The 15000-nt window shown below is 52.7% G+C and overlaps 1 protein-coding gene across 1 annotated transcript in view; it reads right to left on the bottom strand.

Annotated features, from left to right (window-relative positions):
• The window catches only part of LOC123762492 (homeobox protein Nkx-2.1), a 57663-nt gene that overhangs the window by 5743 nt on the left and 36920 nt on the right, over positions 1-15000 (bottom strand). Inside the window, exons 2-3 of the mRNA XM_045748987.2 lie at positions 3459-3604; positions 2739-2834 (exon numbers count right to left, since the gene is read on the bottom strand). Coding sequence (XP_045604943.2) covers positions 2739-2834; positions 3459-3604 — 242 coding nt within the window. The remainder of the gene's footprint in view (positions 1-2738; positions 2835-3458; positions 3605-15000) is intronic.

Genomic DNA, 15000 nt, shown 5'->3' with positions numbered 1-15000 from the left:
GGTGACGGTGGTGGTGATGGTGGTGGTGATGGTGGTGACAGGGGTGATGGTGGTGGTGGTGGTGGAGGTGAACGCATATATGGCGACAATGGTGGTTACAAGAGAGGTGGCGGCCTGGGGGCCCCTGGGAGTAGTTAGCGGGGTCAGGTTGTGTAGGGATGGCACACAATTGACACAGTAGGGGAGGGGGATGAGGGGGGACACAACTGGTGGTGTGGTGAACCGCGCGATGATGTCGTTTGGTGGTGGCTGAAGGTGGGGGAGGAGGGTATAGGGAGACGGGGATGGGACAGGAGATAAGACAGAGACGCGGACGGTACAGTGATCTTGGAGCGTAGCAACAAAGTCAACAGCGTTACAACGGTGTGTCCCTGGAGAGGAAGGAAGCAGAAGGGAATGACAGTGTACTGTAACACTGTGTAGATCTGTGTGCATGACGAGAGGTGAGGTGTACTGGTGTAGTGTACACCCGCTGGTCTACACCTTCCCGCCTCTCACCCCACTCTCATATCCAGCCACACCCGTGAGCTATACATTCACGCACGCACACGCACACGCACACGCTCACGCACGAACTGGCATCTATGCTTTCGTCCCGATGCTTAAATCTAAACAAACTTCCTCAAACTTCTTAAATTCTTCCTCACAGCCCGACACCTACTCCGCCTTCATGCTCTTAAGGAGTATAGCGGCAGGTGAGCTAAGACAGAAAGCTCGATGGTTAGTGAGAGAGAGAGAGAGAGAGAGAGAGAGAGAGGGGCGAGGGGCGAGGATAATTTGTAATAAAGGGTCCCCAGAGTGTGCCATTGGCATCTGACCATTGTCTCTTAACTGGTAATAATATTTGTTACACCCTCACCCCTCTATCCTCTCACCCCTCTCTGTATCCCCTCACTCCTTTCTATATCCCCCTAACCCATCTCTATTTCCTCTCACCCCTTTCTATATCCCCCTTTGCCCTTCCCTCTTCCTGGCACCCCCCACCAATCTCCACATATGCCTCCTCCCTCACCGATCTCGGTCCGTCTATATATATCTCTGTCTAATTATCAGTCTGCTTGTTGGTTTGTTGTTGCAGAGTTTGAAGGCAATCAAATCTGCTTATACCACCAAGTATACTTTAAAGTCTAGAACTAAAGTATACTCGGTATATTTGCTTACTCGGATGATTACAGGAACAGACGATTTCTGACCCCCTGTTAGCGACTTGTGAGCCTTCCCCTGCCCATAGCTCCTGGCGAGTCTTACCCTACTGTTCACCCCCTGGAACACACCCAGCAGACCGGTTGTTAACAACCGGACACCCATTTACTGCTGGGTGAATGGGAGCGATCACTTCAACAACCAAGAACGTATACCCGCTCTTAGGGGGTATACAGCCCCCGTCTCCACTCTCAGGGGTTATACAGCCCCCCGTCTCCACTCTCAGGGGGTATACAGCCCCCCGTCTCCACTCTCAGGGGGTATACAGCCCCCCGTCTCAACTCTCAGGGGGTATACAGCCCCCCGTCTCAACTCTCAGGGGGTATACAGCCCCCCGTCTCCACTCTCAGGGGGTATACAGCCCCCCGTCTCCACTCTCAGGGGGTATACAGCCCCCCGTCTCAACTCTCAGGGGGTATACAGCCCCCCGTCTCAACTCTCAGGGGGTATACAGCCCCCCGTCTCCACTCTCAGGGGGTATACAGCCCCCCGTCTCCACTCTCAAGGGGTATATAGCCCCCCGTTTCCACTCTCAGGGGGTATACAGCCCCCCGTCCCCGCTCTCAGGGGGTATACAGCCCCCACCCCCTACATGTCAGAGATTATTATATGTTTTTGTCATGGCAGTTTGTACGACCATCAGCGGCCGGAAGCATCTTGCGCTTTATGTAATATACGAAGAATAACAAATTATAGTGAATTATCGATTTGTATTTGGAAAGAAAATCTATATTTTGAAGTTGTCTTTGTGTGAGAGATGTTAGGAGCATGGGGTCCAGTTGTATTTTTTTGTTAGTAATTGTATTTTTATTATTTATGTAAACATGTATTCCCCGCTAGGAATACATAGTGATGTTTTCCCAGGTTATTTCGTTCCTTCTGGATTCTGGACAATAGCGTGAACATACTCTTTTGTATTGCCTTGAAACTCACGAGGGGTTTCTATATTTATGGCTTCTTATCGAAAATGGTTAGTCTCAGGTGAAACTACCCGAGACTACCAGAAAGTTTAACTAGTGCCACAGTCCTGAATTATCTTCAAATTAGCTACGAATCTAAATCTACTCTGAAGTTGAGGTTTCCTCCAAGGAGTTTGGCGGCGTGGTGAGACAGGCCGTGACATGAGGCCGGAGATCTCAACCTCAGCAAGCTACCCAAACGCAGCTCAGCTCGTAAGTCAAATATTGAACTGTACGTAAGTCAGTATTTGACTATAGCGAGGGTTGGGGGTGGGGGTGAGGGGGGCACATGCCAACATTACCTGAGACGGCACAAAAACTAAATTCAAACCATTTATTTTTTTTCCTTATTCTCTTTTTATGTATATTTATGATTGTTTAAGTAGTTTATAGTGTGCGGGTAGCAAATGTAATTACGTGATTATGTTAATGGTCGTTAGGATGGTTGTCAGGTCAAGGAGGCAGTGGTAGGGTGGTTGTTAGTACAGGGTCATTTGAAGGATGGTTGTTAGCGTGGGCGTGAGGCTGACCCCGGGAGTGGGCGTGAGGCAGAGTTGGGGCGGGCGCGGGACTGACCTGAGTGGGCGTGAGGTGAATGAGGGCGGCCAGCTGCTCAATCTCGGGCGCACTGAGGTACTTCTGCTGCTTGAAGCGTCTCTCCAGCTCGTACACCTGTGGAGGCACGGGTCCACCGTTAGTACTGGTGGTTGTTGTAGGAGTGGTGGTAGATGTAGGAGTGGTGGTAGTAATGGTAGTTGTAGGAGTGGTGGTAGTTGTAGGAGTGGTGGTAGTAATGGTAGTTGTAGGAGTGGTGGAAGTAATGGTAGTTGTAATGGTAGTTGAAGCAGTGGTAGTAGAGGAGAGGAGAGGTAGGAACTGTAGGAAGAGTGATCACCAGGGGGGGGGGCGGGGCGGGGCGACAGACAGAGCACAACATAGTGATGGCAGCATGTGCGCTCAATACAGGCATAATGACCAGAACAATAATATCTATATCAGCTAAAATACAAGAAAAGTATACATGACTCATTGTCAGTGTGAGGATGGCATGTAGAAAATTACGGGTTATTCATGCCCGTGCCACCTCTTGGGTGGCTTAATTTTTATCAATCATCATGTAGAGAATGTGGAGGTGGAGTGGGGGGCCCCATGTTGGGTGGAATGGGTATGTGGAGGTGGACTGGAGTCCCCATGTTGGGTGGGATGGGCATGCGGGAAGGTGGAGTGGGTATGTGAGAGATAGAGGGGTGGGGGGGGGGACATGGGGTACTGAGGAGGTGGGGGATGACAACTCACCTGTGCTTGTGTGAACAGCACCCGCCTCTTCCTCCGCTGAGAGAGTGGGAACTGCATGGCCTTGTTGTCCCCCATACTGCAGGTGGAGAGTGACGTCATGTTCCCCATGTTCATGTTCATGTTCGAGCCCCCCATCAGGCGAGAGACTGCCGGAACAAACACGTCACACAACATTAGGAAAGTGACGATTACACTTGGATCATTACAAGCAGCTGTGTCATTCTGCTGTCCCATTTTTTTTATGTAGGAACAGCTGTTCCCCATGTACACCTGCCAGCAGGCACACCTGTTCCCCCCATGTACACCTGCCAGCAGGCACAGCTGTTCCCCCCATGTACACCTGCCAGCAGGCACACCTGTTCCCCCCATGTACACCTGCCAGCAGGCACACCTGTTCCCCCCATGTACACCTGCCAGCTGGCACAGCTGTTCCCCCCATGTACACCTGCCAGCTGGCACAGCTGTTCCCCCCATGTACACCTGCCAGCAGGCACAGCTGTTCCCCCCCATGTACACCTGCCAGCAGGCACAGCTGTTCCCCCCATGTACACCTGCCAGCAGGCACACCTGTTCCCCCCATGTACACCTGCCAGCAGGCACACCTGTTCCCCCCATGTACACCTGCCAGCAGGCACACCTGTTCCCCCCATGTACACCTGCCAGCTGGCACAGCTGTTCCCCCCATGTACACCTGCCAGCAGGCACACCTGTTCCCCCCATGTACACCTGCCAGCTGGCACACCTGTTCCCCCCATGTACACCTGCCAGCAGGCACACCTGTTCCCCCCATGTACACCTGCCAGCTGGCACAGCTGTTCCCCCCATGTACACCTGCCAGCAGGCACACCTGTTCCCCCCATGTACACCTGCCAGCTGGCACAGCCAGCACTTGAGTACAAGTTCATCGTGTAAACATTTGCTTATCATGAAAATTACAAAAAACTATAAAGTGAGAGATTTAAACTATAATTATTTAATTTCTTCAGGCTTATATTATACATTTATTAATACACCGTTTAAAATATTTTCTTGTGCATTAATTGTGAGTAAAAATGGGCTGGAGGGAGACACTGGTCCGAGCCCGGGTCTCAGGTCCCGGGTCTCAGGTCCCGGGTCCCACAACTGTGAGTATCATTGCTGTGTGTAAACATGTGTAGGTGTGAGGGCAGTAATGTGTGCAACAGGGGGACACACACAAACACACAAGTGTATATATAGCAACAAAAGGATAACCAGTGTAATGACTGTTGGCAGACTATAGAGATAACAGGTCGGACGAGGAGGAGAGGGTCATCCCAACACTGTTACTATGATAACAATACACCCCCACGCTTTGATAACAGGTGTGGAGGCTTGCTAACACAACACTGGTGTGTGTGTGTGTGGGTAGGGGGAAGGGGATGGTGTAGGGGAGAGTAGGGTGTGTGTGTGTGGAGGTGTGAATGGGTGTGTAGTGTAGTGTAGTATGGTGTGGCTCGCCTTGGGTCTGAGCTTTAATGAATGTGTGGTATGTAAGCATGAGTTATATTGTCTACCTGTCGCCTTTCCCCGTGTGTCTCATGGGGTGCAATACTCGCATGTGTGTGTGTGTGTGTGTGTGTGTGTGTGTGTGTGTGTGTGTGTGTGTGACTTCCCTCTGCCGCCGCTGACAGACTCACCCCTCACTGCAACCTCCATACATCCCCTCTGCAACCTATAGCAATCTTCATCTCCCCTCTGTAGCCCCCGGCAGGTTTCACCCCTCTCTGCATCCCTCAGACCGCGTGTTGACTTCTATTGCTCTCCGTCAGTACCAAGTGGTCAGTGCTGTGGTCAGCCTATACATTTAATAGGTTGTGAGAATGGTCGTGGCCCGGCCTGGTGGTCACGCCAGACTAAGACAGCTTCACGTGTCCTTACAGCCAGATGATCATTAAGACTAAGTTCACTAAGATCACCGCCCGCGTTCTCGTTTACGTTGGCTACACAACCCAGTACTGTTGGTGAAGGTGTTGGTGTTGGTGTTGGTTGGTGTTGGTGGTGTTGGTGAAGGTGTTGGTGAAGGTGAAGGGACGACGACGTTTCGGTCCGTCCTGGACCATTCTCAAGTCCATTGTGAGAATTGTGAGAACACAATCGACTTGAGAATGTTCCAGGACGGACCGAAACGTCGTCGTCCCTTCACCTTCTAGTGTGTGGTCTGGTCAACATACTTTAGCCACGTTATTGTGACTCTTGGCTATACAACCTAGTACTGTATTCCGGGGGATACTTAACCGTTGATATAGTGCTGATATGCACTGTTGTTTCTTCTTGTATTATTTGTAATTTTAATCATTCATTCTCTCTCATGAACTTTCTCGTTCCTCTCTCTTTCATCTCTGTTGCTGCTCATCCCCCCTACAACACCCTGGCTCCCTTTCCCTTTGGTGTCACCCGTTCCTCCACCACTATGTCCACTCCTTTCCTTGCCTCGCCACTCCCTTCCTCTCCTCGCCTGACACCTGGGTGGACAGCGCTTCGGATTCGTAGTCCTGAGGTTTCGGGTTCGATCCCCGTTGGAGGGGGAGACAAATGGGCAAAATGTTCCTTTCACCCTGAAGCCCCTGTTACCTAGCAGTAAATAGGTACCTGGGAGTTAGACTGCTGTTACGAGCTGCTTCTTGGGGGGGGGGGGTAACAAAAAGGAGGCCTGGTCGAGGAACGGGCCGCGGGGACACTAAGCCCCGAAATCATCTCCAAGATAACCTCCTCAACTCCATTTGTCTCCTCCCCCACTCCCCCCCCCCGGATCCTCCCCCACTCCCTCCGGACCCTCCCCCCCCCCCCCACCCCCCACATCCCCCGCCCCTCCAACTTTCTTTCCCTTGACTAACAAGCGGATAATCCCAAGCCGATCTAACTCATTTTCGCTAAGATCTGGGGATTACGACTTAATACAGAGAGCTCCACGCGGGCAAACTTACGCACGCTTTGTTTGACGCCCGGCTCACTTTTCCTTCCCGAGAGGCGGGGGGGCATGAAGTCACCGCCAGAAAAATAACCTTAAGGGCGGAATCTCAATTATTTATCGCCTGCTGGGTGTGCCGTAGTGGAGGTGTCCGCTTAGGACCCCATCAGCCGCGCCGCGCCCTCCATTTCTTGCCGATCCCCAATGATGAGTGTCACTACATTTTCTTTTCAGAGAGTAAATAGCTGTTTTCGCAATCGAGAATTACAGGGGAGGGGGAGGGTGGGGGAGTGGGGGAGGGGGGGAGTCTGGGGGAGGGGGAGGGGGGGAGAAGTGCGTGCACCCGTATGTGTGCATCAGAACTTTTTTTTTATTTTTTTATTAAACAACAGCATGAAGAGCGTCAAAAGTTGGAGTATCACTCGCCCAGGCCGGTTTCTTTCGTGGAGGGGGGGGGGGGGGGGGGGGGGAGGTGTTAGGCGTCGTGTTTGTTTAACTCAACGACAGCGTTGAGCGGGTGTCATAGGGGGGGGGGTGTCGGAGGCGGTGTGGTGTCACTGGTGCAGTCACCAGTGTTGATATTAGAGGGGGGGGGGGGTACCTGACACCCCCCCACCCCCCCCAGGGCACTCCTGGCCCTCACCCAGGTTAAGTGCCACCAACACCTGAGTGGTTGCCTGGCGCCTGCCTACATGGGTGTCTGATTGGTTACCCAAATACAACAGGGCTGTCTTGCTTAACTTGTGTTGCTTGATGTATGTCTGCTACCTGGATGTCCGGCCTGCACCTCTCAGGTGGGATGTCTTTTTTTCAACTGATATACTCACCTAGTTGTGCTTGCGGGGGTTGAGCTCTGGCTCTTTGGTCCCGCCTCTCAACTGTCAATCAACTGGTGTACAGGTTCCTGAGCCTACTGGGCTCTATCATATCTACATTTGAAACCGTGTATGGAGTCAGCCTCCACCACGTCACTGCCTAATGCATTCCACCTGTTAACTACTCTAATTAGTTAATCAGAGTAGCTCTGATTACTTACACACAGGTAGGCAGAATGCGCGCCTACCTACGTCGAGACGACCACTTTGCGACGATAACCAAGTGCCTACCAGACGACCACTTGCGACGATAACCAAGTGCCTACCAGACGACCACTTGCGACGATAACCAAGTGCCAGCCAGACGACCACTTGCGACGATAACCAAGTGCCAGCCAGACGACCACTTGCGACGATAACCAAGTGCCTACCAGACGACCACTTGCGACGATAACCAAGTGCCTACCAGACGACCACTTGCGACGATAACCAAGTGCCTACCAGACGACCACTTGCGACGATAACCAAGTGCCTACCAGACGACCACTTGCGACGATAATCAAGTGCCTACCAGACGACCACTTGCGACGATAACCAAGTGCCTACCAGACGACCACTTGCGACAGAAAGTGATTGTGACGACGATAAATTAATAATATCATTAGGCCGTTTATAACACTAACGATTGTGACGATTGTCATCACCACAATCGGCTCGTTGAGACCAACAGTAATGTCCGACAACTATTTCTCGTACCGATAACCGGCTTGTGATAGTTGTTGTTTATTGACTTGGTACAAGAGGGGTGAGGGGGGGGTGGGGGGGATTGGGGCTGATTGTGCAGGTGCTGGTCATAGGACACGTGCACCGCTGGATTAGCCAGTCGCGTTTAGCCTGGTAATCGCGTTGTCACGGAGAGGAAGGTAGTTGGGGGGTATTGTAGAGGTGGTGGAGGCAGGTGGTCCTGCCCTCCACGCCTGCCCTCCACGCCTGCCCTCCACGCCTGCCCTCCACGCCTGCCCTCCACTCCTGCCCTCCACTCCTGCCCTCCACGCCTGCCCTCCACGCCTGCCCTCCACTCCTGCCCTCCACGCCTGCCCTCCACGCCTGCCCTCCACGCCTGCCCCTTCTGCCACCTACTGTTGACTCTCCTCTGACTGTTGCTTCTCCGGTCACTGTTGCTGACCTCGCAACTGTTGCAGCTGCTGCCGTTACTGTGTCAGCTGTCAGTTGCCGTTACTAGTAATGCTTCTGCTAAAACTGTTGCCGCTTCTCAGCTGTTAACGTTTTTCCTGCACCCGTTGCTGCTTCTCCTGCACCTGTTGCTGCTGCTCCTGCACCTGTTGCTGCTGCTCCTGCACCTGTTGCTGCTGCTCCTGCACCCGTTGCTGCTTCTCCTGCACCCGTTGCTGCTTCTCCTGCACCTGTTGCTGCTGCTCCTGCACCTGTTGCTGCTGCTCCTGCACCCGTTGCTGCTGCTCCTGCACCTGTTGCTGCTGCTCCTGCACCTGTTGCTGCTGCTCCTGCACCTGTTGCTGCTGCTCCTGCACCCGTTGCTGCTTCTCCTGCACCCGTTGCTGCTTCTCCTGCACCTGTTGCTGCTGCTCCTGCACCTGTTGCTGCTGCTCCTGCACCTGTTGCTGCTTCACGCAAGCACAGTACGCATGACACAGGCACAGTACGCATGACACAGCCACAGTACACATGACACAGGCACAGTACACATGACACAGGCACAGTACACATGACACAGGCACAGTACACATGACACAGGCACAGTGCACAGTACACATGACACAGTACACATGACACAGGCACAGTGCACATGACACAGGGCCTCGTAGGGGCCTCGTAGCCTGGTGGATAGCGCGCAGGATTCGTAATTCTGTGGCGCGGGTTCGATTCCCGCACGAGGCAGAAACAAATGGGCAAAGTTTCTTTCACCCTGAATGCCCCTGTTACCTAGCAGTAAATAGGTTCCTGGGAGTTAGTCAGCTGTCACGGGCTGCTTCCTGGGGTGTGTGTGTGTGTGGTGTGGAAAAAAAAGTAGTTAGTAAACAGTTGATTGACAGTTGAGAGGCGGGCCGAAAGAGCAAAGCTCAACCCCCGCAAAAACACAACTAGTAAACACAGGCACAGTACACATGACACAGTGCACATGACACAGGCACAGTGCACATGACACAGGCACAGTACACAGGCACAGTGCACATGACACAGGCACAGTGCACATGACACAGGCACAGTACACATGACACAGACAGTGTGCACATGACACAGGCACAGTGCACATGACACAGGCACAGTGCACATGACACCGGAAGAGTTCCCTTACAGTTAAGAGACGTAAAAAGAAGTGATTTATTAATTATATGAAACAAAGACAAATTTGGAGGAATCGTTAGGAAAGAAACTTGATCCACTCTCAAGATAACACCCTAGAATGGTGGTTACCGCAGACGGGAAGGATGATTGAGATTGAGGGACGGAGAGAGGGAAGAGGGGGAGAGAGAGAGAGAGAGAGAGAGAGAGAGAGAGAGAGAGAGAGAGAGAGAGAGAGAGAGAGAGAGAGAGAGAGAGAGAGAGAGAGAGAGAGAGAGATTATATAGCAACCTTCGGCAGGGTCTGACGCGGGTAAGATTTTTGCAAATGAGTGTTGTCTCAGCGATTAAGTAATTCAATTTTGGCTCAGGGGAGAGCTTTAATGGACTTCCTGTAGGGAGAGGGAGATGTTCTCCCATCTTCCCATCACTGCTCCTCTTTACTCTTTCCCATCACTACTCTCCATCTCTTTCCCTCACTCCTTCATCCGCCACACTTCTGTCATTTATGTTAGTCAGCCCTTTTGTTCATCTACAGCCAAGGTTATTACTCTCTCTCTCTCTCTCTCTCTCTCTCTCTCTCTCTCTCTCTCTCTCTCTCTCTCTCTCTCTCTCTCTCTCTCTCTCTCTCTCTCTCTCTCTCTCCAGCCTTTCTGAATACCTCTTCTTCATCTTATTTCCTCCTCCTCCTTCAACAGTCCCCAGCGACTCTACCACTATTCCCGCCACCAGTACTACTGTCATCTACAACCATTGTTCCTCAACCATTACCAGGGTTTAAACCATCACTATCAACCTATATCAACACCATCGCCACCACCACCACCTCCCCCATCCACCCACCACCACCTCCCCCAGCCACCACCACCCCACCACCACCTCCCCCACCCACCACCACCACCGCCACCACCACCACCACCACCACCACCACCACCGCCACCACCACCACCACCACCGCCACCAGCCACCACCACCAGCCACCACCACCAGCCACCACCACCACCGCCACCAGCCACCACCACCACCGCCACCAGCCACCACCACCACCTCCCCCAGCCACCACCACCACCTCCCCCAGCCACCACCGCCACCTCCCCCAGCCACCACCGCCACCTCCCCCAGCCGCCGCCACCACCACCACCACCACCTCCCCCAGCCACCACCACCACCTGACCCAGCCACCACCACCACCACCACCTTCCCCAGCGTCCACTGCCACCACCTTCCCCAGCGTCCACTACCACCACCTCCCCCAGCCACTAACACCACCACCACCTCCCCCAGCCACCACCACCACCACATCCCCCAGCCACCACCACCACCACCACCTCCCCCAGCCACCACCACCACCTGACCCAGCCACCACCACCACCACCTTCCCCAGCGTCCACTACCACCACCTCCCCCAGCCACTAACACCATCACCACCTCCCCCAGCCACCACCACCACCTCCCCCAGCGTCCACCACCACCACCTCCCCCAGCGACTACCACCACCACGACCACCTCCCCCAGCATCCATCACCACCACCTCCCCCAGCCACCACCTCCCCCAGCGACTACCACCACCACGACCACCTCCCCCAGCGTCCATCACCACCACCTCCCCCAGCCACCACCTCCCCCAGCGACTACCACCACCACGACCACCTCCCCCAGCGTCCATCACCACCACCTCCCCCAGCCACCACCTCCCCCAGCGACTACCACCACCACCACCACCTCCCCCAGCGTCCATCACCACCACCTCCCCCAGCCACCACCACCACCACCACGACCACCTCCCCAGCAGGCAGACGTCGCCAGGGGCACGTCATCCAGATCTCATAGAGTAACGTTGTTTGACTATCAAATGGCCGTATAAACAGGTTCCTCCCTTATTTATCCTGCCTCAATGCACTTTGGTAGGTAAAGGGGAGTGGGAGAGGGGAGGATTTGGGTGTCCCAGTCTCGCGTCTGGGGGAGGGAGAGGTGTGGTGAGGGGAGAGGTATGGTGAGGTGTGGTGAGGGTAGAGGTGTGGTAAGGGGAGAGGTATGGTGAGGGGAGAGGTATGGTGAGGTGTGGTGAGGGGAGAGGTGTGGTGAGGGGAGAGGTATGGTGAGGTGTGGTGAGGGTAGAGGTGTGGTAAGGGGAGAGGTATGGTGAGGGGAGAGGTATGGTGAGGTGTGGTGAGGGGAGAGGTATGGTGAGGGGAGAGGTATGGTGAGGGGAGAGGTATGGTGAGGGGAGAGGTATGGTGAGGGGAGAGGTATGGTGAGGGGAGAGGTATGGTGAGGGGAGAGGTGTGGTGAGGGGAGAGGTGTGGTGAGGGGAGAGGTGTGGTGAGGGGAGAGGTGTGGTGAGGGGAGAGGTATGGTGAGGGGAGAGGTGTGGTGAGGGGAGAGGTGTGGTGAGGGGAGAGGTGTGGTGAGGGGAGAGGTGTGGTGAGGGGAGAGGTGTGGTGAGGGGAGAGGTATGGTGAGGGGAGAGGTGTGGTGAGGGGAGAGGTGTGGTGAGGGGAGATGTATGGTGAGGGGAGAGGTGTGGTGAGGGGAGATGTATGGTGAGGGGAGAGGTGTGGTGAGGGGAGAGGTATGGTGAGGGGAGAGGTGTGGTGAGGGGAGAGGTATGGTGAGGGGAGAGGTATATGAGTGGCGCTGCCCAATAAACTCGCCCCTCGGGGCAAAATTAAATGAAAAATAACCTCAAACACTCCGTAACTACCTCCTACAGCCAGTAACAACCTTCAATAACCTCTCCATCCTCACACACACATGTAATTCTCTCTCACTCACACCTCCAAAACACCTTCCATCACCCTATTCCCACTAACTCCCCCCATTTTTCCTTCCCTATTCAAACATCCTCTTTCTCTCTCCCTTCCCCCCCCCCCCCCCTCTCCCCCTTCTACCTCCTCCTCTCTCCCCAACCTTCGTTTAAAAATGAGCACTAATCCATAACGCAAGACTGGAGTAGATGAAAAAGAGGAGAGATGGGAGGATAGAAGGTGAGAGAGAAAAGGGGGGGGGGGTGAGGAGGAAGGAACAGGTGAGAGATACAGGTGATGTAGAAGGGGCTGGTGATAGATGGAGGTGATGGGAGAGTGGCAAGTGAGAGACAGAGCTGATGTAGGAGAGGCAGGTGAGATAAACTTATGATATGGGAGAGGGAATAGGAAGGTCGGGGAGAGAGAGAGAGAGGGGGGGGGGTAGGAAGGTGGGGGAAGGAGGGGAGGAGATAAGGAGGACTGTGAAAGCAGTGAAGAACAGGCGAGCGAGAAGAACCCGGAGGAAGTGAGAGAAACGGAAGGAGATAACTGAGGGGTGGAGAGAAGATGGAGGAATAAGAAAGGGGAGGGGTATGAGAAAAGAGAGAGGGGAGGATGGGGGGAGTGAGAAGGGGGTGACGACAACGGAACACAACCGCTTGAAGACCTGGTCACATTAGCAGGTCCTCCATTGTATCCGGAGTGGTCCCACCTCCACCACCGCCATCACAATCCCGTAAAGCGAACAATGTCGCCATTATTCCTTTGTTAAAGTTGACCCTTTTCTCGTCCGGTTAACTACGAGAGCCGCTTATCCGAACACTGCTCTTAGAGGGGGGGGGGGAGGAGAGGCTTCCGCTCCACACTCTTGTTTGTTGTATTCTTATTGTATTTTTTTTAGGATGGAGGTCATAGCTGATGGCTGCATGGAGAGAGAGAGAGAGAGACGGGGGAGACAGCTGTGAAGGAGTCCGACAGAGACCAAGGTCCTGCTTGAACATGACAAACAAGAGACTGTCCCCGGGACTCGGGACAAACAAGAGACTGTCACCGGGACTCCAGACAAACAAGAGACTGTCCCTGGTACTCCAGACAAACAAGAGACTGTCCCTGGTACTCCAGACAAACAAGAGACTGTCCCCGGTACTCCAGACAAACAAGAGACTGTCCCCGGTACTCCAGACAAACAAGAGACTGTCACCGGTACTCCAGACAAACAAGAGACTGTCCCCGGTACTCCAGACAAACAAGAGACTGTCACCGGTACTCCAGACAAACAAGAGACTGTCACCGGTACTCCAGACAAACAAGAGACTGTCACCGGTACTCCAGACAAACAAGAGACTGTCCCCGGTACTCCAGACAAACAAGAGACTGTCCCCGGTACTCCAGACAAACAAGAGACTGTCACCGGTACTCCAGACAAACAAGAGACTGTCACCGGTACTCCAGACAAACAAGAGACTGTCCCCGGTACTCCAGACAAACAAGAGACTGTCCCCGGTACTCCAGACCGGTGAACAAGTGCGAGAGTCCTGGGAGCTACTGCCAAAGGTTACCGTGGTTGTAATTACTTGTAAGGGGAAAATGCTAACATTCACATCCATATGGATCCCATAATGAAGACATAAACTATGCAGGAAAATACATTAAATCATTGGAAATTCCACAGTGGAAGCGAGGAAATAACGGAGACAAGAAAATAGAGGGAAGACATCTGTAACCTAACAAGACGGGTAAACGAGAGGACACAATAGAGAAACGCCGATTAAAGCTGTTTATAAAAGGGGAAAAGTACTCCCTCACCAATTAATAGACGAGTGGTAGGCCTATGGGCTCGAGTGGTAGGCCTATGAGCTCGCGGAGAAGGGAGTGTGGGACGACACTATTATGAACTTCAACATCGTTTATGATAAATATTTAACAGGTAATGATAAGCAGCTGCAAGACGGAGCACAAGCTGACACAAGAGTGAGTGTTCCAGGTTTCCTTCTTCTGGGAACTGTGGGACATGGATAGAATGGTTATTGGATTCTGATTTGACATTTGAATCTCCAACAGCTTGATTCAGCTGACTCAAAGCTGACGAATGAGTCAACCCGTCCTCGACTCGAGTCCATTACATCCAGCGGTCGACCCCACAGACGCATTCATAAACTTTTATATGTTGTTCATTCAAAACGGGAATTTTCTCAAATATAAATTAATATTATAATATATTAGCATATTGTGCATATATAGGCATAGGTTAGGTTAGGTGTTTAGGTTCTGTTGGCGATTATTTGTATTTGTAGTACGTGGGTGAAGCATTTATAGCGTTGTGGTTCGAACAAAATTGGTCAGCGAAGCACTTGTTCCGGAAGTGTTCGAACGTCATCAGTTGTGAGTCGTGTGTAAACCGTTTTTCATTCATAAACAGCTGGGGTTTGGCGGGTGGATGGAATCACTTTTGGGTCTTTGTTTGGAGGACGGGCTGAATGGACTTGAGTCGAGGACGGGTTCCTTGATGAATGTGAAAGTAACCCTCCATGCTGAGACCCTCCTCAATCCATACTTAGGGTATGCTTGTCCAAGCATAAGGCCAACATTAGGCTATGCTCGTCCAAGCTCGTCAAAGTTGCGGTGTTCTTCTTCTCATATTGTGTAATAAAATGGCATTTTCTCTAAATGATTGTCATTATATATGTTAATTCCATTTATAATTACACTTAGGGGTAATTAAGTTATTTT

This window comes from Procambarus clarkii, chromosome 27, assembly GCF_040958095.1.
Source record: "Procambarus clarkii isolate CNS0578487 chromosome 27, FALCON_Pclarkii_2.0, whole genome shotgun sequence".
NCBI lineage: Eukaryota > Metazoa > Arthropoda > Malacostraca > Decapoda > Cambaridae > Procambarus > Procambarus clarkii.
This window is presented reverse-complemented; position numbering and strand designations above follow the sequence as displayed.